At 56.9% G+C, this 23,148-nt stretch overlaps 1 protein-coding gene across 7 annotated transcripts in view; it reads right to left on the reverse strand.

Annotated features, from left to right (window-relative positions):
* The window catches only part of SPTAN1 (spectrin alpha, non-erythrocytic 1), a 119,844-nt gene that overhangs the window by 96,201 nt on the left and 495 nt on the right, over window positions 1–23,148 (reverse strand). For 6 of the 7 annotated variants that reach the window (XM_076056043.1, XM_076056041.1, XM_076056047.1 and 3 more), the window contains exons 2-3: window positions 1,798–1,874; window positions 681–846 (exon numbers count right to left, since the gene is read on the reverse strand). In XM_076056043.1, coding sequence (XP_075912158.1) covers window positions 681–846; window positions 1,798–1,868 — 237 coding nt within the window. In that variant the 5' untranslated portion in view covers window positions 1,869–1,874. Of the gene's footprint in view, window positions 1–680; window positions 847–1,797; window positions 1,875–8,858; window positions 8,996–23,148 lie in introns of those variants that run through there. The other variant, XM_076056042.1, reaches the window with a different exon arrangement.

Raw genomic sequence — 23,148 nt, forward strand, 5'->3', positions numbered from 1 at the left:
CATCACTCTCACACTCACTAACCATCACTCTCACTAACCATCACTCTCACACTCACTAACCATCGCTCTCACACTCACTAACCATCACTCTCACACTCACTAACCATCACACTCACTAACCATCACTCTCACACTCACTAACCATCACTCTCACACTCACTAACCATCACACTCACTAACCATCACTCTCACACTCACTAACCATCACTCTCACACTCACTAACCATCACACTCACTAACCATCACTCTCACACTCACTAACCATCACCCTAACTAACCATCACACTCACTAACCATCACTCTCACACTCACTAACCATCACTCAATGACTCACAAAGACAAAGATCCCCCGTATAGCCACAACAGACTATTTGTGGCGAGTGCTGTTAGCGAGCAGCAGCACCTATGAAGGCCGGCACGGCACACGAGGGGGCGGGAGGCCAGCGCCACGCCCGGCCGCCTTTGTCTCTCCCCAGCGGCGACGTTCACACACCGCGCCAGGTTACTCACTTGATGCCGAGTGGACCTAGGGGAGGCCCACGACCGGTTCAGACAACCGTCACCGGTGTCGGCCGCGAGCGGGAATCGAACCCGGGCCGCCGGGCTCCCCGCCCTGGTCCCGCCCCACCACCACCCACCACCCACCACCACCACCACCCACCACCACCACCACCACCCACCTGCAGGTTGGTGGGGTCCTTGTAGCTGTCGTCGGAGGCCACCTGCAGCTTCTCCTGGATCCACTTCTCCAACTCGTCGGCATCGCGACGGAAGAACTGGAAGCGGCGCGAATCCTCCAACTTGTGCCGCCGCAGGCTCGACAGCTCCTTGAAGCGGTGGTATCTGGAGGGAGGACGGGGGGAGGAGGGGGAGGATGGGGGGAGGAGAGGGAGGGAGGATGGGGGAGGGAGGTGAGGGAGGATGGGAGAGGGAGGGAGGTGAGGGAGGGAGGTGAGGGAGGGAGGATGGGGGAGGGAGGGAGGATGGGGGAGGGAGAATGGGGGAGGGAGGATGGGGGAGGGAGGGAGGATGGGGGAGGGAGGGAGGATGGGGGAGGGAGAAAGGGAGGTGAGGGAGGGAGGATGGGGGAGGGAGGGAGTGAGGGAGGATGGGGGAGGGAGGGAGGTGAGGGAGGGAGGTGAGGGAGGTGAGGGAGGGAGGTGAGGGAGGGAGGTGAGGGAGGGAGGTGAGGGAGGGAGGGAGGGAGGATGGGGGAGGTAGGGAGGTGAGGGAGGGAGGTGAGGGAGGGAGGGAGGATGTGGGAGGATGGGGGAGGGAGAATGGGGGAGGGAGGATGGGGGAGGGAGGGAGGATGGGGGAGGGAGGGAGGTGAGGGAGGGAGGATGGGGGGAGGGAGGGAGGATGGGAGAGGGAGGTGAGGGAGGGAGGGAGGATGGGGGAAGGAGGGAGGAGGGGGAAGGAGGGAGGCTGGGGAGGGAGGAGGGATGGGGAGGATGGGGGAAGGGAGATGAGGAAGATGGGGAGGAGGGACGAGATGGTGGAGAGTCACAGAGAGAATTGGCGAGTGAGTGAAAAGGGAGAGGACGGGCGGAGTGAGTGAGTTACAGGAAAGTGAGGTGAGCGGGGACCAGGTGAGTGAGCAGGGGTGAGCGGGTCCCGGGTGAGCGGGTCCCGGATGAGCGGGGGGGCCCGGGTGAGCGGAGGGTCCCGGGTGAGCGGAGGGTCCCGGGTGAGCGGGGGGCCCGGGTGAGCGGAGGGTCCCGGGTGAGCGGGGGGCCCGGGTGAGCGGAGGGTCCCGGGTGAGCGGGGGTCCCGGGTGAGCGAGCCTCACCCTGTTCGAGCACCTGCTGTCGTCGCTCCTGAATGTCCTCCGCCGTCTCCAGGATCTTCACGCCTGCGGAATCCATCTTCAGCTGCACGGAGGGGGGAGGAGGAGGGGGAGCGGGGAGGGAGGGGACGGGAGGGAGAAGGAGGTGGGGGAGTGAAAGGAGGGAGGAGAGAAGTGGGGGGGGAGGGGAGTGGAAGGGAGGGAGGGGAGAAGGGGGGGAGAGTGTGGAGGGGAGGGGAGGGAGAGAAGGTGGGTGGGGGGGAGGAGGGGAGTGGAAGGAGGGAGAAAAAAGGGGGGGATTTGAGGGGTGAAGTGGGGGGAGTGAAAGGGAGGGAGGTGACAATGGTGGGTGGGGGGAGAAAGGGGGGAGAGGAGAGAGGGGGAAAGTGGTGGGAGGGAGTGGAGTGGAGTGAGAGTAGAAGGGGGGGGGGTGGAGGCGAGGCGAGAAGGAAGTGGAGGGGAGGGGATGGGGGGGGGGCCATAGAGGAAGGGGGCGAGGGAGGTCACACAAGGTCAAGATGGAACACTGGCGCCGCAGTAAGAACCCAATGAATAGACACAAATCGAATCTTTATTCACACTGAAGGAATCCGACAAGCCATGAAGGTCTTTTTTTTTTTTAAATCACAGATCGGACGTCTGTGCTTCCTCCTCCCACACACACGCCCGTGGCCTCCACAGGGAACGCGTAAAGCGCCCCTCACGTATCCCAGCGGCACACGAGGGGGGTGGGGTGGCCAGCAGCACGCCCGGCCGCCTTTGTCTCCCCAGTGGCGACGTTTACACACCGCACAGCACCGGGTACTCATTTGAGGCCGAGTCGACCTAGGGGAGGCGCAGGACCGGTTCAGATAATCGTCACCGGTGGTGTTGACCGTGAGTGGGAATCGAACCCGGGTCGATTCGCGAGGCCCCTCTCGCTGGGGGCCCCGCCTGGGGCCTCGTGGGGGCCCTGCTAGGCCACAAACCGCAGCGGCGATCGTTCCCGACGCTGGCAACAGAAACTCCGGGCCCCGGGTTTCCACATTTGGCGTCTCGTCGTCAGCTCGCCCGGCGGTGTAACAGGCAACGGCAACGGCAACAAACCCCACCCCTCCCCGCTGTTCGGCATGGGTCCTAGTTCGACACGAAACTCCACGCCACACAACGCGGACCAATCGACGGCTAAACGTGAACTATTATTTTATTGTTACCAGGCTAAGGGCCCCACTGAGCTACGTAGCAGCTCTTCTTCAGAAGCGAACCCCTGGCAATGACAAAATCACGTGGACATTTATAGCAGCCAAAATACTATAAATGTGTTTTTCTACAGACTCGTAGAGAGCCATAGAGATCCACACAGACCCACAGAGACCCATACTCAGAGACCCATACAGACCCACACAGACCCTCAAAGACCCATACTCAGAGACCCATACTCAGAGACCCACAGAGACCCATACAGACCAACAGAGACCCATAAAGACCCATACACAGAGACCCATAAAGACCCATACACAGAGACCCATACAGACCCACAGAGACCCATAAAAACCCACAGAGACCCATAAAAACCCACAGAGACCCATACTCAGAGACCCATACAGACCCACACAGACCCACAGAGACCCTCAAAGACCCATACTCAGAGACCCATACTCAGAGACCCACAGAGACCCATACAGACCCACAGAGACCCATAAAGACCCATAAAGACCCATAAAGACCCATACACAGAGACCCAGACTCAGAGACCCATACAGACCCACAGAGACCCACTCATTTAGACCCACAGAGACCCACTCATCCAGACCCATACTAAAACTAAACTATTTTATTGTTACCAGAGTAAGGCCCCATTGCCAGGGGGTCACTTTTTTCAGAAGCGACCCCCTGGCAATCACTAAAAAGTGACCGCAGCTCAACGCAGTCGCGCATCATCATCACGTGGGAATTTATAGCAGCCAGATACTAGAAACGTGTGTTTCTACAGACTCGTAGAGACCCATAGCGACCCACAGAGACCCATAAAGACCCATAGAGACCCATAGAGACCCATAAAGACCAACAGAGACACATTCAGAGACCCATAAAGACCAACAGAGACACATTCAGAGACCCAGAGACCCACAGAGACCCATACAGATCTAGAGACACTCAAAGACCCAGAGATCCACAGAGACCCATACAGACCCACAGAAACCCATACTCAGAGACCCATACAGACCCACAGAGGCCCATAGAGACCCATACAGACCAACAGAGACACACTCAGAGACCCAGAGACCCACAGAGACCCATACAGACCCACAGAGACCCATACTCAGAGACCCATAGAGACCCACAGAGACCCATAGAGACCCATACAGACCAACAGAGACACACTCAGAGACCCAGAGACCCACAGAGACCCATACAGACCTACAGAGACACACTCAGAGAAACAAGAGACCCACAGAGACCCATACAGACCCACAGAGACCCATACAGACCCACAGACACCCATACTCAGAGACCCATACAGACCCATACTCATCGAGATCCATACTAAAACTAAACTATTTTTATTTGACCAGGTTCAGGCCCCGCAGAGCTACGTAGCTCTTCTTCAGAAGCAACCCCCTGGCTATCACAAAAAAATTACCGCAGCTCAACGAAAGTGGCGCATCATCGTCACCATCATCACGTGGACATTTATAGTGGCAGCCAGATACTATGAACGCATTCTAAATGTGGAGAGAAGAAACCCACGACAACTGCTATGCTACCGTTGCCCTGCATATACCCACGCGCTCTTACACACCACGCACACACCCTATCCACTACTCAAGGACAAAGATCCCCCATATACTCCAGTTTATATATATTTGAACTGTATCTTTTTTATTTTATCAGGTAAGGCCCCACTGAGCGACGTAGCTCTATTTCAGAAGCGACCCCCTGGCTATCAGAAATGATAGCTCAACGAAGTGGCTTATCATCATCATCACGTGGAAATTGATAGCAGCAGCTAAATGCTCTGAACGCGTGGTGATGTTAATTCCAAATATGGAGGGAAAAACCGGTGGGACCCAGAGGAAAATCCACGCGATCACGGGGAGAGACAGAGAGAGACACGCAGACTCCAAATATACAGCAGGCGGCAGGGTCGGGATCGAACCCACGACGACCTCCTGTGTGCCAGGCGAGGTGGTTAACGTCGCTGTGCAAAATATAACCGACGCGGTAAAACATTACAAAGACGGCTGTGTGGTTTATCTTCTCCACCGAGACGCCCATTAATAATTCAGTGTGGGAATGGAAACGCTGATACGGCAAAGTGCGGCGGTTGGCTGTGTGCGCGCGTGTGTGTGTGTACGTGCGCGTGTAAGTGCGCGCATATGTGTGTACAAGAGCGCGTGTGTGTGTGTGTAAGAGCGGGTGTGTGTGTAAGTGCGCGTGTGCGCGCGTGTGGTGTGTGCGCATGCGTGCGTGTGCGTGTGGTGTGTGCGTGCGTGTGCGTGCGTATGTGCGTGTGTGGTGTGCGTGCGTACGTACGTGGTGTGCGTGCGTATGTACGTGGTGTGCGTGCGGACGTGGTGTGTGTGCGCGTGGTGCCGGGTGATGTTTAACCGGCGCTGACCAGCGCCCGGTCACCCCGGCGAGGAATTTACAGCCACCAATACAGGTGCCAAAGTGCGGAGCGCCGCTCCCCACTCCCCACTCCCTCAACCCCCCCCGGGAGGCGACGCTCGGGTCCGTTCAGCAGCAAAAGCCGTGGGCCACACCCCAGCGATAAATTCCTCGTGGGGCCTGGCACGGTAGTGGCGGGTGGGTGGGAGGGGGGCGGTCAGCCGTCACCGCCGTCACCGCCGTCACCGCGGCCGGTCGGACTGCCGGCCCGACCTGTGCCGGAGCGGTCAATGTCCCGGGGCTCGGCTCGTGCCGATTGGCTGCCGCCGATTGTCCGGGGAAACTCGCTGTTTGGTAAAGAGTGTGGCGGCTGCGGCTGCTGCTGCTGCTGAGCGTTCAGGGACGGGAAAAGGCACACGGAGGACTGGAACGCAGAGCGCACAGCCACACAAACGCAGAGTAACATGCACAGCGCACACACAGTTGCATTCGCAACTGCACACACAGCCACATACGCACAGTAACACACATCTGCACGCACACACACACAGCCGCGCACAGCCAGCCACACACACACACACAGCCACACACACAAGCCAAACCCATACAGCTACACACACATCTGCACACAGTGGAAAGTAACACACGGCGCACAGTCACACAGCGCACACACACACAGCCACACACACATAGCCACACACACAGCCACACACACACAACATACACATACACACACCGCACACACACAGCATACACACACACACACCGCACACACACACACCGCACACACACAGCATACACACACACACAGCATACACACACACACAGCATACACACACACACAGCATACACACACACAGCATACACATACACAGCATACACATACACACACCTCACACACACACAGCGCACACACACACAGCCACACACACACACACCACACACATACACAGCCACACACACAGCATACACACACACACAGCATACACACACACAGCATACACATACACACCGCACACACACACAGCGCACACACACACAGCCACACACACACCACACACACACACAGCATACACACACAGCATACACACACACACAGCATACACACACACACAGCATACACACACACACAGCATACACATACACACACCGCACACACACAGCCACACACACACAGCATACACATACACACACCGCACACACACAGCCACACACACACAGCATACACATACACACACCACACACACACACAGCCACACGCACACAGCATACACATACACACACCGCACACAGCCACACACACACAGCATACACACACACACCGCACACATACACAGCCACACACACACAGCATACACACACACACACAGCATACACATACACACACATAGCATACACATACACACACAGCATACACACATACACACACCGCGCACACACAGCCACACACACACAGCATACACACACACACAGCCACACACACACAGCATACACACACACACAGCATACACATACACACACCGCACACACATACACACACACAGCATACACATACACACAGCATACACATACACACACCGCACACACATACACACACTGCACACACGCGTGCAAGCTGGGTTCCGCATTGATGGGTATCTTTTGTAACGCACGAGGGGGGCACAACACGGCGGGGGTGGGGCAACAGGGGGGGAGGCAACGGGGGGGGGGGGGGGGGGTGAATAGGAGGATGGGGGGAGGGCGAGGATGGGAGGAGGAGGGGGCGAGGATGGTGGGGGGGGTTACTCTGCCCCGAGCGAAATCAACGGGCCTCAACCCCACGCGAACCGCATCAAACGCTTCAGCCGCCACCGCCGCCACCGCCGCCGCCGCCGCCACCGCCGCCGCCGCCGCCAGGCGAACGGGGAACCTCAACAGAGGCCACGGCTGCTGTTCGCTGCCCGGGCCAGAGGTGGCAACTCCACGTTTCCATGACGGCAACGCAGTCTCCTCGGCAACAGCTCCTCCACCTCCCCTCCCCACCCCCCGCTTCCCCAAGGCAACAGTCTCCCCTAGGCAACGGCCTCCCCTAGACAACGGCCTCCCCTAGGCAACGGCCTCCCCTAGGCAACGGCCTCCCCTAGGCAACGGCCTCCCCTAGGCAACGGCCTCCCCTAGGCAACGGGCTCCACTATGAAACGGCCTCCCCTAGGCAACGGCCTCCCCTAGGCAACGGTCTCCCCTAGGCAACGGTCTCCCCTAGGCAACGGGCTCCCCTAGGCAACGGTCTCCCCTAGGCAACGGCCTGCCCTAGGCAACGGCCTCCCCTAGGCAACGGTCTCCCCTAGGCAACGGCCTCCCCTAGGCAACGGCCTGCCCTAGGCAACGGCCTCCCCTAGGCAACGGCCTGCCCTAGGCAACGGCCTCCCCTAGGCAACGGCCTCCCCTAGGCAACGGTCTCCCCTAGGCAACGGCCTGCCCTAGGCAACGGCCTCCCCTAGGCAACGGCCTCCCCTAGGCAACGGTCTCCCCTAGGCAACGGCCTCCCCTAGGCAACGGCCTGCCCTAGGCAACGGCTTCCCCTAGGCAACGGCCTGCCCTAGGCAACGGCCTCCCCTAGGCAACGGCCACCCCTAAGCAACGCCGTACGAGCCCGGAGACGGGAGGGCGAGGAGAGTAGAGGGTAGCGGAGGGGATGGCGAGGCTGCGGAGTGGAGACGAGAGGAGAGTAGAGCGTAGCGGAGGGGATGGCGAGGCTGCGGAGTGGAGACGAGAGGAGAGGGGAGGGTAGCGGAGGGGATGGTGAGGCTGGGGGAGCGGAGACGAGAGGAGAGTGGAAGGTAGCGGAGGGGATGGCGAGGCTGCGGAGTGGAGACGAGAGGAGAGGGGAGGGTAGCGGAGGGGATGGCGAGGCTGGGGGAGCGGAGACGAGAGGAGAGTGGAGGGTAGTGGAGGGGATGGCGAGGCTGCGGAGTGGAGACGAGAGGAGAGGGGAGGGTAGCGGAGGGGATGGCGAGGCTGCGGAGTGGAGACGAGAGGAGAGGGGAGGGTAGCGGAGGGGATGGCGAGGCTGGGGGAGCGGAGACGAGAGGAGAGTGGAGGGTAGTGGCGGGGATGACGAGGCTGGGGGAGTGGAGACGAGAGGAGAGTAGAGGGTAGCGGAGGGGATGGCGAGGCTGCGGAGTGGAGACGAGAGGAGAGGGGAGGGTAGCGGAGGGGATGGCGAGGCTGGGGGAGCGGAGACGAGAGGAGAGGGGAGGGTAGCGGAGGGGATGGCGAGGCTGCGGAGTGGAGATGAGAGGAGAGTAGAGGGTAGCGGAGTGGAGCGGCTGGGCATGAGTGATGGGGGCCGTAGGAAGCCAGGAAGCCGAACGTGGAGTACTCTTCACCACCCCCTCACCGACACCAACACCGGGGTACCCCCAAAAAGCCGGTGGTGGGGGGCGTCCACAGCCTCACCGATCCTCACCGAGCGGCCCTCCCAAAGAGCGGATCTCACCTCGGTCTCTCCGCCACGGCCGTTGCCGGGAGCGTGGCTGACGCAGCGCGCGAATGCAAGGGGCGACGATGGGAGGGGTTCAATTATAAAGCGGGCGAGCGGGCGAGAGGGGGAGTGGCAGAGCGGGCGGGTGGGCGAGCGGGAGGGTGGGCGGGCGAGCGGGCGGGTGGGTGAGTGGGAGGGTGGGTGGGCGAGCGGGCGGGTGCGTGGGCGAGCAAGCGAGCGAGCAGTGGGCGAGCAAGCGAGCAAGCGGTGGGCGAGCGAGCGGGCGAGCAGGAGGGTGGGTCGGCGAGCGGGAGGATGGGTGGGCGACCGAACGGGAGAGCGGACGAGTGGGAGGGTGGGTGAGTGGGCGAGCGAGCGAGAGAGCAGGCGAGCGGGAGGGTGGGTCAACGAGCGGGAGGGTGGGTGGGCGAGCGAGCGGGAGGGTGGGTGAGTGGGAGGGTGGGTCGGTGAGTGGGAGGGTGGGTGAGTGGGAGGGTGGGTCGGTGAGCGGGAGGGTGGGTGGGCGAGCGAGCGGGAGAGCGGGTGAGTGGGAGAGTGGGCGAGTGGGAGGGTGGGTGAGTGGGAGGGTGGGTGAGCGGGAGGGTGGGTGGGCGAGCGAACGGGAGAGCGGGCGAGTGGGCGAGCGGGTGAGTGGCAGGGTGGGTGGGAGAGCGGGCGAGGGAGAGGGCGGGTGGGCGAGCGAGAGGGCGGGTGGGCGAGCGAGAAGGGGAGCGAAGATCGCTGAGTCCACAATCGGGCCGCGGCAGCCTAATCCAGCTGAGTGGGGTGACGTGATGCGTGCGGGCGCCGGCCCTCCCCTACCCCCCACCGATCCCCCCCCCCACACACCTCACACCACCCACGGGATGGCCTCCGCCCAGCCCCCCCACAGACAGACGCGAACGTTCGCTCCTCTCAGGGGCGAACGACTGCAGCGCCAATGCGGCATAATCCCACAAAGAGGGGCGGAGGTACACTCACATACACACATACACGTACATACACACACATACACACATACATACACACACACACGTACACTCATACACACACACGTACACACACACTCACATACACACACGTGTACATACACACACACACACGTGTACACTCACACAAAGATCCCCCATATAGCCTGTAACAGACTGTAGGGGCAAGTGCTGTTAGCGAGCACCTATGAAGGCCGGAACGGTACACGAGGGGGTGGGTGGCCAGCACTACGCCCAGCCGCCTTTGTCTCCCCAGTGGCGATGTTTACGCACCACACCAGGTACTCATTTGAGGCTGAGTCGACCTGGGGGAGGCCCAAGACCGGCTCGGATAATCCGTCGCTGGTGTTTGCCGTGAGCGGGAATCGAACTCGGGCCGCCGGGTTCGTAGCGCAGTGTGGCGCTAACCGCTGGGGGACTGCTGAATCCCATTGGGAGACAGAGGTAGGCACAAACATACAAACAGGCAGACACAAGCATGCAGGCAGACATACACACAGACAGGCAGACACAGGGACACACAAAGCACGCAGACAAAGCAGACAACGGAGTCAGACACGCAGGCAGACACACAGGCAGACGCATACTTCGATACGCAGGCAGGCAGACACACAGGCAGATACACAGTCAGACACGCAGGCAGACACACAGGCAGATGCATAGTTCAATACGCAGGCAGGCAGACACACAGGCAGATACACAGTCAGACACGCAGGCAGATGCATAGTTCGATACGCAGGCAGGCAGACACACAGGCAGACACACAGGCAGACACACAGGCAGACACGCAGTCAGGCACGCAGTCAGACACATAGTTCGATACGCAGGCAGGCAGACACGCAGTCAGACAAGCAGTCAGGCACACAGTCAGGCACACAGTCAGACACGCAGCCAGACACGCAGCCAGACACGCATGCAGAAAATCATGCAGACAGGCAAGACACAAGCAGGCAGATGGACCCGTGGGGTACCTGGGGTGACTGCTGCTGGCTGAATGTGTTGAACATACTCGACGACTGTCAACACAGGCGCACAAAAGACAAAGATCCCCCGTATAGCCTTGAGAGATTGTTGGGGGCAAGTGCTGTTAGCGACCAGCACCTATGAAGACCGGAAAGGTCACACGAGAGGGTTTGGTGGCCAGCACCACGCCCGGCCGCCTTTGTCTCTCCCCCAGTGGCGATGTTTACTCGACACCGCTACACCAGGTGCTCATTCGAGGCCGAGTCGACCTAGGGGAGGCCCAGCACCGGTTCAGATAATAGGGGCAAGCGCGCTCCTGCACGCACGCACGCACACAGGTTTACAAAGGCGGATGGAGACCAACGTGACCTAACGTTTGGTCCCAGCGTGGCAGGGGCAAGCACTTGTGAGCGGCCATCTACGAAGGCTGCCATGGCGTACACGAGGGGGGAGGTCACGTGACCACCACCACCATCAACCACTGCGGCCAGGTCACCTTTAACTCTCCCCAGCGCTGGTATTTCGACTACAGCGGCGGAGTACCGACTTAAGGCCGAGTCGACCTAGGGGAGGCCCAGGACCGGGTCAGATAATCGTCGAATCGAACCCGGAACGCTGGGTTCATAGTGCAGCGTAGCACGAACCGCTGCACGAACAAAGATAAAGATCCCCCATATAGCCTTAACAGACTGTAGGGGCAAGTGCTGTTAGCGAGCACCTATGAAGGCCGGAACGGTACACGAGGGGGTGGGTGGCCAGCACCACGCCCGACCGCCTTTTTCTCCCCAGTGGCGATTTTTACACACCGCACCACGTACTCATTTGAGGCTGAGTCGACCTAGGGGAGGCCCGGGACCGGTTCAGATAATCGTCACCGGAGTTGGCCGTGAGCGGGAATCGAACCCGGGTCGCCAGGTTCGTAGCGCAGCGCGCCAACCGCTACGCTATCGCTCCCCTGCGATAGTGTGCACGAACACACATGCACACACATGCACACAATCTCTACCACTCGCACACCAACTCGCACTATCTCTGCCACCCCCACGCGACAGTAGGTGCATGCTGGGGGTCCCTGGGTCCCAGCCACATGGGGAGAGGAGGAGGTGGTGGAGGCAGCGGTGGGCGCAGTGCTTGCCCTGCCGGTTTCTAACCTCCTCCACAACGACGCGATTGCTTATTGTGGTGGTGTAAAATACCAGACTCCGGTCGACATGCCAAGGGGCCGTCCATAAATGACGTCACACGGCGTCACAAAAAGTCAGACCCCCCCCTCAAATATGACGTCACAAAGCTCTGCCCCCCCCCAAATAAATCGCTTTAAACCATTGTCATTGTAGTAGTGCGTATTTAATGTGGCGCTGAGCTCTGATGTTGTAGGAGAAAACATGTATTAAAAAGTCCATTTAATCAAGTAGAACGTGTTGTCTATATTTATTTTAAGTTGCGCATTTTGACGTGACGTCACATTGGGGACTCCTCCACTTACGGAACGCGTTAGGTTCCAAGTGTGTTTGCAAGTCCATTTGTTCACAAGTCCAACTCATCACCTGTCGATTCCAAACGTGTTGTGCGGCGTGTACGCTAAACACGGGGAATGGCTTTAAAAGTTGTACAATCTCCTGTAGATGTAGATGCCACTGGTTCTTCACGTTCTGCAAATGTAGATGCCACTGGTTCTTCACATTCTGTAGATGTAGATGCCACTGGTTCTTCACGTTCTGCGGATGTAGATACCACTGGTTCTTCACGTTCTGCAGATGTAGATGCCACTGGTTCTTCACGTTCTGCAGATGCAGATATCACTGGTTCTTCACGTTCTGCAGATGTAGATGCCACTGGTTCTTCACGTTCTGCAGATGTAGATGCCACTGGTTCTTCACGTTCTGCAAATGTAGATGCCACTGGTTCTTCATGTTCTGCAGATGTAGATGCCACTGGTTCTTCACGTTCTGTAGATGTAGAGGTCACTGGTTCTTCACGTTCAGCAGATGTAGATGCCACTGGTTCTTCACGTTCCGCAAATGTAGATGCCACTGGTTCTTCACGTTCTGCAAATGTAGATGCCACTGGTTCTTCACGTTCTGCAGATGTAGATGTCACTGGTTCTTCACCTTCTGCAGTTGTAGATGCCACTGGTTCTTCACATTCTGCAAATATAGATGCCACTGGTTCTTCACGTTCTGCAAATGTAGATGCCACTGGTTCTTCATGTTCTGCAGATGTAGATGCCACTGGTTCTTAACGTTCTGCAAATGTAGATGCCACTGGTTCTTAATGTTCTGCAGATGTAGATGCCACTGCTTCTTCACGTTCTGCAGATGTAGATGCCACTGGTTCTTCACGTTCTGCAAATGTAGATGCCACTGGTTCTTCACGTTCTGCAGATGTAGATGCCACTGGGTCTTCACGTTCTGCAGATGTAGATGTCACTGGTTCTTCACGTTCTGCAGATATAGATGCCACTGGTTCTTTATGTTCTGCAGATGTAGATGCCACTGGTTCTTAACGTTCTGCAAATGTAGATGCCACTGGTTCTTAATGTTCTGCAGATGTAGATGCCACTGCTTCTTCACGTTCTGCAGATGTAGATGCCACTGGTTATTCACGTTCTGCAAATGTAGATGCCACTGGTTCTTCACGTTCTGCAGATGTAGATGCCACTGGGTCTTCACGTTCTGCAGATGTAGATGTCACTGGTTCTTCACGTTCTGCAGATATAGATGCCACTGGTTCTTTATGTTCTGCAAATGTAGATGCCACTGGTTCTTCACATTCTGCAAATGTAGATGCCACTGGTTCTTTACGTTCTGCAGATGTTGATGCCACTGGTTCTTCACGTTCTGCAGATGTAGATGTCACTGGTTATTCACGTTCAGCAGATGTAGATGCCACTGGTTCTTCACTTTCTGCAGATGTAGATGTCACTGGCTCTTCACGTTCTACAGATGTAGATACCACTGCTTCTTCATGTTCTGCAGATGTAGATGCCACTGGTTCTTCACGTTCTGCAGATGTAGATGCCACTGGTTCTTCACGTTCTGCAAATGTAGATGCCACTGGTTCTTCATGTTCTGCAGATGTAGATGCCACTGGTTCTTCACGTTCTGTAGATGTAGAGGTCACTGGTTCTTCACCTTCTGCAGATGTAGATGCCACTGCTTCTTCACGTTCTGCAAATGTAGATGCCACTGGTTCTTCACGTTCTGCAGATGTAGATGTCACTGGTTCTTCACCTTCTGCAGTTGTAGATGCCACTGGTTCTTAACGTTCTGCAAATGTAGATGCCACTGGTTCTTCACGTTCTGCAAATGTAGATGCCACTGGTTCTTCACGTTCTGCAGATGCAGATGCCACCACCACCATCTATTGCAAGGCGGTTGAACTTACGTATCTCGATCCGAACAGGCAAACTGGACATATGGACAGGTCTGTTTGCATCTCTGAAAGTTCGTAAGTCGAAGGTTCGTAAGTAGAGGGGAGTCCCCGTATAAACCAGGACGGCATCACCCTCCTCCCGCCACCTCGGCCCGGATTCTAACCGCGTGAAACCTTCCTTGCAAAGGCAGCAGGGAAAAGGCGGAGCGGCGGAGCAGCAGAGCTGTGGCCGCAGAGCGATGGGAAGATTAATGACATCCGGACCGTTAGACGAATACCGCCACACGGTGGAGGGGGGGGATAGCATGTCACTGACGTGTGTAGCTGTACCCCAGTGACTCTCATAAAACACACAAAGACAACGATCCCCCGTATCGCCTGTAACAGATTGTTTGGGGCAAGTGCTGTGAGCGAGCATACACCCCCATACTCTACACATACGTACAACACACACAGCTACACACAGCATTAACCCCATACTCTACACACACAACTATACACAGCATACACCCCATACTCTACACACATGTACACACACTGCTACACACAGCATATCCCCCATACACTGCACACACAGCTACACACAGCATAGACCCCATACTCTACACACACGTACAACACACAGCTACACACAGCATACATCCCATACTCTACACACACGTACAACACACAGCTACACACAGCATCAACCCCAAACTCTACACACACGTACAACACACAGCTACACACAGCATAAACCCCATACTCTTCACACACAGCTAAACACAGCATCAACCCCATACTCTACACAACTACACACAGCATACACCACATACTCTACACACATGTACACACTGCTTCACACAGCATAAACCCCATACGCTACACACACAGCTACACACAGCATAGACCCCATACTCTACACACACGTACAACACACACAGCTACACACAGCATAAACCCCATACTCTACACACACGTACAACACACACAGCTACCCACAGCATACACCACATACTCTACACACACGTACAACACACAGCTACACACAGCATACACCCCATACTCTACACACACGTACAACACACACAGCTACACACAGCATACACCACATACTCTACACACACGTACAACACACAGCTACACACAGCATCAACCCCATACTCTACGCACACTAATACACAGCATACACCCCATACTCTACACACACGTACAACACACAGCTAAACACAGCATACACCCCCATACTATACAAACACAGCTACACACAGCATACATTCCCATACTCTACACACACTGATACACACAGCAAACACACCCACACTCTACCCACACGTACAACACACACAGAGACATACAGTATAAACCCCATACTCTACACACACAGCTACATACAGCATAAACCCCTAAACTCTACACACACACACACACAGCTACACACAGCATACACCACCATACTCTACACACACACAGCTAAACACAGCACACCCCCATACTCTACACACACACAGCTACACACAGCATACACCCCCATACTCTACACACACACAGCTACACACAGCATACACCCCCATACTCTACACACACACAGCTACACACAGCATACACCCCCTCCCCACCCCGTATAGCCTTTAGAAAGCTGTTGGGCCAAGTGCTGTTAGCGAGTAGCAGCGCCTATGAAGGCTACCGGCACTGTGGCACACGAGGGGGTGGGTGGCCAGCACCACGCCCGGCCGCCTTTGTCTCCCCCAGTGGCGATGTTTACTACACACCACGGCACCAGGTACTCATTTGCGGTCGAGTCGACCTAGGGGAGGCCCAGGACGGGTTCATATAATCGTCACCGGATGTTGGCCGCGAGCAGGAATCGAACACGGGCCGCTGGGTCCGCAGCACGGCGGTGCGCTAACCACTGCGCGACCGCTCCCCACCAACACACAACAACAAACAACCGACGACGTCACCACGAAGTGGCTGTGACGTCACCACGGCGCTCGTGCCATGCTGGGTACACACACAGAGCCACACGCAAAGGTAAAGACATCTCTCACACACACAAACACATTCCTGTGAAGGCGCGCTAGGAATGAGTCGCGTGCGCTGCCGTGGTGCTGATGTGGTAGTGGTGACGGTGGCGATGATGGTGGCGATGATGGTAGTGGTGGCAGGATTATTGTGGTGGTGATGGTGGCGAGATGATGGTAGTGGTGACGGTGGCGATGATGGTGGTGGTGGTGGCGAGATGATGGTAGTGGTGATGGTGGTGAGATGATGGTGGTGATCGTGGCGATGATGGTAGTGGTGATGGTGGAGATGATGGTAGTGGTGATGGAGGCGATGATGGTGGTGGTGGTGGCGAGATGATGGTAGTGGTGATGGTGGCGATGATGGTGGTGGTGGAGAGATGATGGTAGTGGTGACGGTGGAGACGATGGTGGTGGTGATGGTGGCGATGATGGTGGTGGCGAGATGATGGTAGTGGTGACGGTGGCGATAATGGTGGTGGTGGCGAGATGATGGTAGTGGTGACGGTGGAGATGATGGTAGTGGTGATGGTGGCGATGATGGTGGTGATGGTGACGAGATGATGGTGGTGGTGGCAGGATGATTGTGGTGGTGATGGTGGCGATGATGGTAGTGGTGACGGTGGCGATGAAGGTGATGGTGGCGAGATGATGGTGGTGGTGATGGTGGCGAGATAATGGTGATGGTGGCAGGATGATTGTGGTGATTGTTGCAGGATGATTGTGGTGATGGTGGCAGGATGATTGTGGTGATGGTGGCAGGATGATGGTGGTGGTGGTGGCGATGATGGTGGTGGCGACGAGTCAAACAGTTGCCAAGTCACAGGATAAAAGTGACACCCCCACGACTCAACCACAAACGCCAAGCAGCCAGCGATCATCATCATCATTATTATGAATACAGCTGCTCGCCCCGAGCTACGAATGCTCTGATAGTGCATTGCCCTTGTACTGTTCGCCTTTAGGCGTTGTTCTCTGCTCTGACACTGGTGGTGAGACTAGGACAGATAGAAGGCTGCTGCTGCCTCTGGTGTAGGCCGATCAGTTTCAAAGACAAGGCCAAGTAACATTATTATTATCAGAGCCATGTTTGTTTGCATGTTCTCCACAACTACCGTGTGTGTGTGTTGTTAATGAAGTTACTGGATTCCCCGCAAGTAGGTATCTAAATTTGGTGTTTGACCACCTTAACACCTCTTGTGTTATTGCCACACGTAATACTCACCCCGAGCTATAACTTCAACTGCTCGCCCCGACCTCTAAACGCTCTGCTACGTGTGGCATTGCCCTTGTCCTATCCGTCTTTAGGCGTTGCACCTCCTGGTTACACCACCAGCCCACAGGGGATTATTGTGTCCGTCCGTCGTGCATTCAAAAATGGGAGGGGTGGGGCTGGGTGGGGAGGGGAGGGTGGGGAGGGGCTGGGTGGGGAGAGTGGGGCTGGGTGGGGAGGGGCTGGGTGGGGAGAGTGGGGCTGGGTGGGGAGGGGAGGGTGGGGAGGGGCTGGGTGGGGAGAGTGGGGCTGGGTGGGGAGGGGAGGGTGGGGAGGGGCTGGGTGGGGATGATGGGGCTGGGTGGGGAGGGGCTGATCACCCCGTGGTGCCCTTATAAAACTCAACGTTTAACCTACTCACGCCGGCTTGTGCCCGCCCTCACAGTCGGGCATATTGTGCGGAATACACCACGTGGTGCCGCCGTTGACCCTGGCCATTGACCGAGCAACCCAACGTTCCTACCAGCTCCCTCCGCAGGAATGTGTTTCTCCGCTCTGACACTGGTGGTGAGACTAGGCCAGAGAGAAGGCTGCTGCTGCTGCCTCTGTTGCGGACCAATCAGTTTCAAAGACAAGGCCAAGTCACATTATTATTATCATCATCATCAGAGCCATGTTTGTATGTTCACCACCAGTAATGTGTGTGGTTAATGCAGGCCTTGATTCCTTGCGATACGTATCTCATTTGGTGTTTGAACATCTTCACACCTACTGTGTTATTGGCAGAAAGGGTACAAACTATTGTTATTAGACGCTTTCTGTTAACTCACTCTGTCTTTTGTTGTTGTTGTTGTATCCTCAAATCTTTAACCCACTACCCAACGTGGTATGGACTGCAAACTTGGTATACTTATGTCATAATGATGACAATACCATATTCTATCACAAAAAATAGTAAATGATTATTTTTCAACATTTTCTTTTATATGTTATGTTTCGGCTTGGGTCTAAATGTCCACGGTCCACAGGTACTATTATTATGATGATCAACGTGGTAATAGGCTGACACGTGGTGTCATCACGGGTGTTGTTGAATTGAGCGAAGCTATTGTTGCCAGGGCTTGGGAGGGGACAAGACGACCATGATGATGATGGCGATGATGATAATGATGATGGCGATGATGATGATAATGATGATGGCGATGATGATGACAATGATGATGATGGCGATGATGATGATAATGGTGATAATGATGATGGCGATAATGATTATGGCGATAATGATGATGGCGATGATAATGATGATGGTGGTGATGATGAGGGTGGTGATGATGGTGTTGTGGGCTGTATGGGGAGCGGTAATGTAGTGGTTAGCGCTACGATGCGCTACGAACCAGGCGACCCGGGTTCAATTCCCGCTCACGGCCAACACAAGTGATGATTATCTGAACCGATCCTGGGCCTCCCCTAGGTCGACTCAGCCTCAAATGAGTACCTGGTGTGGTGTGTAGTAAACATCGTCACTGGAGAGACAAAGGCGGTCGGGCGTGGTGCTGGCCACCCACCCCCTCGTGTACCGTTCCGGCCTTCATAGGTGCTCGCTAACAGCACTTGCCCCTACAGTCTGTTAAGGCTATACGGGGATCTTTGTCTTTGATGTCGGTTGTGATGATGTGGTTTGTGATGATGATGTGGGTGGTGATGGTGATGTGGGTGGTGATGGTGATGTGGGCGATGGTGGTGATGTGGGCGATGGTGGTGATGTGGGTGATGATGGTTGTGGGTGACGATGGTGATGATGTGGGTGATGATGTAGGTGATGATGGTGTGGGTGATAGTAGTGATGGTGATGATGGTGATGAGGGTGGTGATGATAGCGATGTGGCTTGTGACGATGGTGCTGATGGCGATGTTGCTTGTGGTGATGATGGTGGTGCTGATGATGATGAGAGGGAAGCGCCACGCCCTACCGTGGCCCCATCTTCTCACGCGTTTCCTCCATCTCACATCCGCATCCCCCCCCCACAGGGCGACCCCCACCCCCCCCCCCCCATCTGCCTCTCAACCCCAGTAGCACTCACTCAGCTGACCGACGATGCACGCGGTGGCGTGGCAAGGCAATCACCATCATCACCATCACCTCCTCCATGATCCTCGTCGTCATCACCTCCTTCATCATTATCATCGTCGTCATCGTCATCACCTCCATAATCATCATCATCGTTATCATCATCATCGTTGTCATCATCATCATCGTTGTCATCATCATCATCATCGTTGTCATCATCAGCCTCCTCCATCGTCGTTGTCATCATCAGCCTCCTCCATCGTCGTTGTCATCATCATCATCACCTCCTCCATCGTCGTCATCATCATCACCTCCTCCATCATCATCATCATCGTCATCTTCACCACCATCACCTCCTCCATCATAACCATCACAAGCATGATTCATCAGTATCACGACCACCATCACCACCTCCATCATCAGCTTCACTACCAAAATCATCACCATCATTATCAACACCATCATTATCAACACCATCATCAACACCATCACCCCCTCCGCGATCATTATCCTCCTCATAACCATCACAAGCATCATTCATCAGTATCACGACCACCATCACCACATTCTCCACCATCGTCATCACGAACCGAGACGTCTCTCGGTGAACATCACCACAGGAGGTGCAGGCACCAGCACCACTATCGTCATCACGAACCGAGACGTCTCTCGGTGAACATCACAACAGGAGATGCAGGCACCATCGCGTCGAACTTTCCCAGCCGCAAGCAACCGGGCAGACCGTGGGCATTTGTGAAAAAATAAGAAAAAAGATCTTCGTAGGTCATGGGATTTCTGAATAAAAATTAATATTTTTTTTTTGGTCGTGGTTTGGGGGGGGGGAGGGAGGTCAGGGTTTTGGGTCAGGGTTTTGGGTCAGGGTTTGGGGTCAGGGTTTGGGGTCAGGGTTTGGGGTCAGGTTTGTAGAGGCGACCACTGCCCCCTGAGACCGAGTTATGGCCCGAAGTGAGGCGAGGCCTGAAGGTTCCGGGGTGGAAGTTGGACCCCACACGGGTTCAAACTCCAGAGGTTTATAGCCTGGGCTGTGACTCTCTCCTCCTCTCTCCTCCTCACTCTCACCTCATCTCTCTCCCTTACAACCCCCCTCCTCGTCTCTCTCTCCCTTCCACCCTCACTGTCGCCCACTCTCCCGTATCCCTCTCCCGCCACTCTCCTATCTCTCACCCCTGTCTCTCTCGCATCAATCTCCTAAATCTTCCCCTGTATCTCTCTCCCGTCATTCTCCTCTCTCCCCTGCCCCTCTCCCCTCTCACCCCCTGCCCCTCTCCCATCTCTCCCCTGCCCCTCTCCTATCTCTCCCCTGCCCCTCTCCCCTCTCCCCCCCTGCCCCTCTCCTATCTCTCCCCTGCCCCTCTCCCATATCTCCCCTGCCCCTCTCCCCTCTCCCCCCCGCCCCTCTCTTCTCTCCCCCCCTGCCCCTCTCCTATCTCTCCCCCTGCCCCTCTCCCCCCCTGCCCCTCTCCTATCTCTCCCCTGCCCCTCTCCCTCCCTGCCCCTCTCCCATCTCCCCCCTGTCCCTCTCCCCCCCTGCCCCTCTCCCATCTCTCCCCTGCCCCTCTCCCCTCTCCCCCCCTGCCCCTCTCCTATCTCTCCCCTGCCCCTCTCCCCCCTGCCCCTCTCCGTCATTTTCCTCTCACTCTCCCCGTCCCTCCGCTCTCCCCTCGTTGCTCAATCCCCGCGGCCTCGCCCCCCACCACCACACCACCACTACCACACCACTACCACCACCATCTCTCCCCCTCCAGCTCCCCCAACAATCCGACACACAAACGTCGCTTAACGCAAAATAAAAAAAGTTACACGAGACCCTTTTTGCTATCTCACCCTCTGACAACACTTGAAATTGGTGCCGATTGTTGCTGGCCGCTTGACGTTTGTTGTAAACCACAACGCAAAACACCGCGACACAACTACCACCACTTACAAAACAGACAAAGATCCCCCGTGTAGGCTGTAACAGGCTGTAGGGGCAAGTGCTGTTGGCAGCGAGTAGCAGCAGCAGCAGTGCCTATGAAGGCTTCCCGTACTGGGGGGGGGGGGTGTGGGGTGGTGGGTGGAGAGCAACCACGCCCGACCGCCTTTGTCTCCCCGTGGCGATGTTTACTACTACAACCCCACGGTTACTCATTCGAGGCCGAGTCGACCTAGCGGGGAGAATGAGGCCCCAGGACCGGCTCAGCTTCATCGTCACGAGCGGGTGCTGTTGGTGATGGCGGCGGCGCGGCGCTAACCATTGCGCCACCGCTCCCCAACAACCACCGACCAACAACAACCGCCATTCGCCACTAAGTGGTGGCGTAACCACGTAGTAGCTGGTGCCAGGCTACGTGCACGTTAAGACCAAACACCACCCACCCACCAAACACCAACAACTGCCACCGCCACTACCACGGCGCTCGTGCCAGGCTACGTGCACGTTAAGGCCAACCACCACCCACCCACCAACCACCACCACCCACCACCACCCACCAATCACCAACAACTGCCACCGCCACTACCACGGCGCTCGTGCCAGGCTACGTGCACGTTAAGGCCAACCACCACCCACCCAACCACCACCAACAAGAACCACCACCCACCAACCAACCACCACCCACCAATCACCAACAACTGCCACCGCCACTACCACGGCGCTCGTGCCAGGCTACGTGCACGTTAAGGCCAACCACCACCCACCCACCACCCACCAACAACCACCACCCACCAACACTGCCACCGTCGACAAGACAAAAATGGGTTCCCCAGCCCCTTACCGGCTCCACGGCGTCGCCCTGAAGCTTCCTGCCGGGGGTGGCAAGTGTCGCTGGGGACTACGAACTTGCGGGTGGGTGGGCGGATGGGTCGGTGGGTGGATGGGTAGGTGGGTGGATAGGTAGGTGGGTGGGTGGATGGGTGAATGGGTAGGTGGGTGGATGAGTGGATGGATGGGTCGGTGGGTGGATGGGTAGGTGGGTGGGTAAATGGGTAGGTGGGTGGATGGGTGGATGGGTGGATGGGTCGGTGGATGGATGAGTAGGTGGGTGGATGCGTAGGTGGGTGGGTGGATGGTAGGTGGGTGGATGGGTAGGTGGGTGGGTGGATGGGTAGGTGGGTGGGTAGGTGGGTGGATGGGTAGGTGGGTGGGTGGATGGGTAGGTGGGTGGGTAGGTGGGTGGGTAGGTGGGTAGGTGGGTGGGTGGATGGGTAGGTGGGTGGATGGGTAGGTGGGTGGATGGGTGGGTAGGTGGGTGGGTAGGTGGGTGGGTAGGTGGGTGGGTAAGTGGGTGGATGGGTAAGTGGGTGGATGGGTGGGTGGATGGGTGGGTGGATGGGTAGGTGGGTGGGTAGGTGGGTGGGTAGGTGGGTGGGTGGGTAGGTGGGTGGGTGGGTGGGTAGGTGGGTGGGTGGATGGGTAGGTGGGTGGGTGGATGGGTAGGTGGGTGGGTGGATTGGTAGGTGGGTGGGTGGGTAGGTGGGTTGGTAGGTGGGTGGGTAGGTGGGTGGGTGGGTAGGTGGGTGGGTAGGTGGGTGGGTGGGTGGGCGGGTGGGTGGGCGGGTGGGTGGGTAGGTGGGCGGGTGGGTGGGTAGGTGGGTGGGCGGGTGGGTAGGTGGGTAGGTGGGTGGGTGGGTAGGTGGGTAGGTGGGTGGGTAGGTGGGTAGGTGGGTGGTTGGGTGGGTAGGTGGGTGGTTGGGT

This window comes from Petromyzon marinus, chromosome 74, assembly GCF_048934315.1.
Source record: "Petromyzon marinus isolate PM22_M1 ecotype Great Lakes invasive population chromosome 74, UKy_Petmar_22M1.pri1.0, whole genome shotgun sequence".
NCBI lineage: Eukaryota > Metazoa > Chordata > Hyperoartia > Petromyzontiformes > Petromyzontidae > Petromyzon > Petromyzon marinus.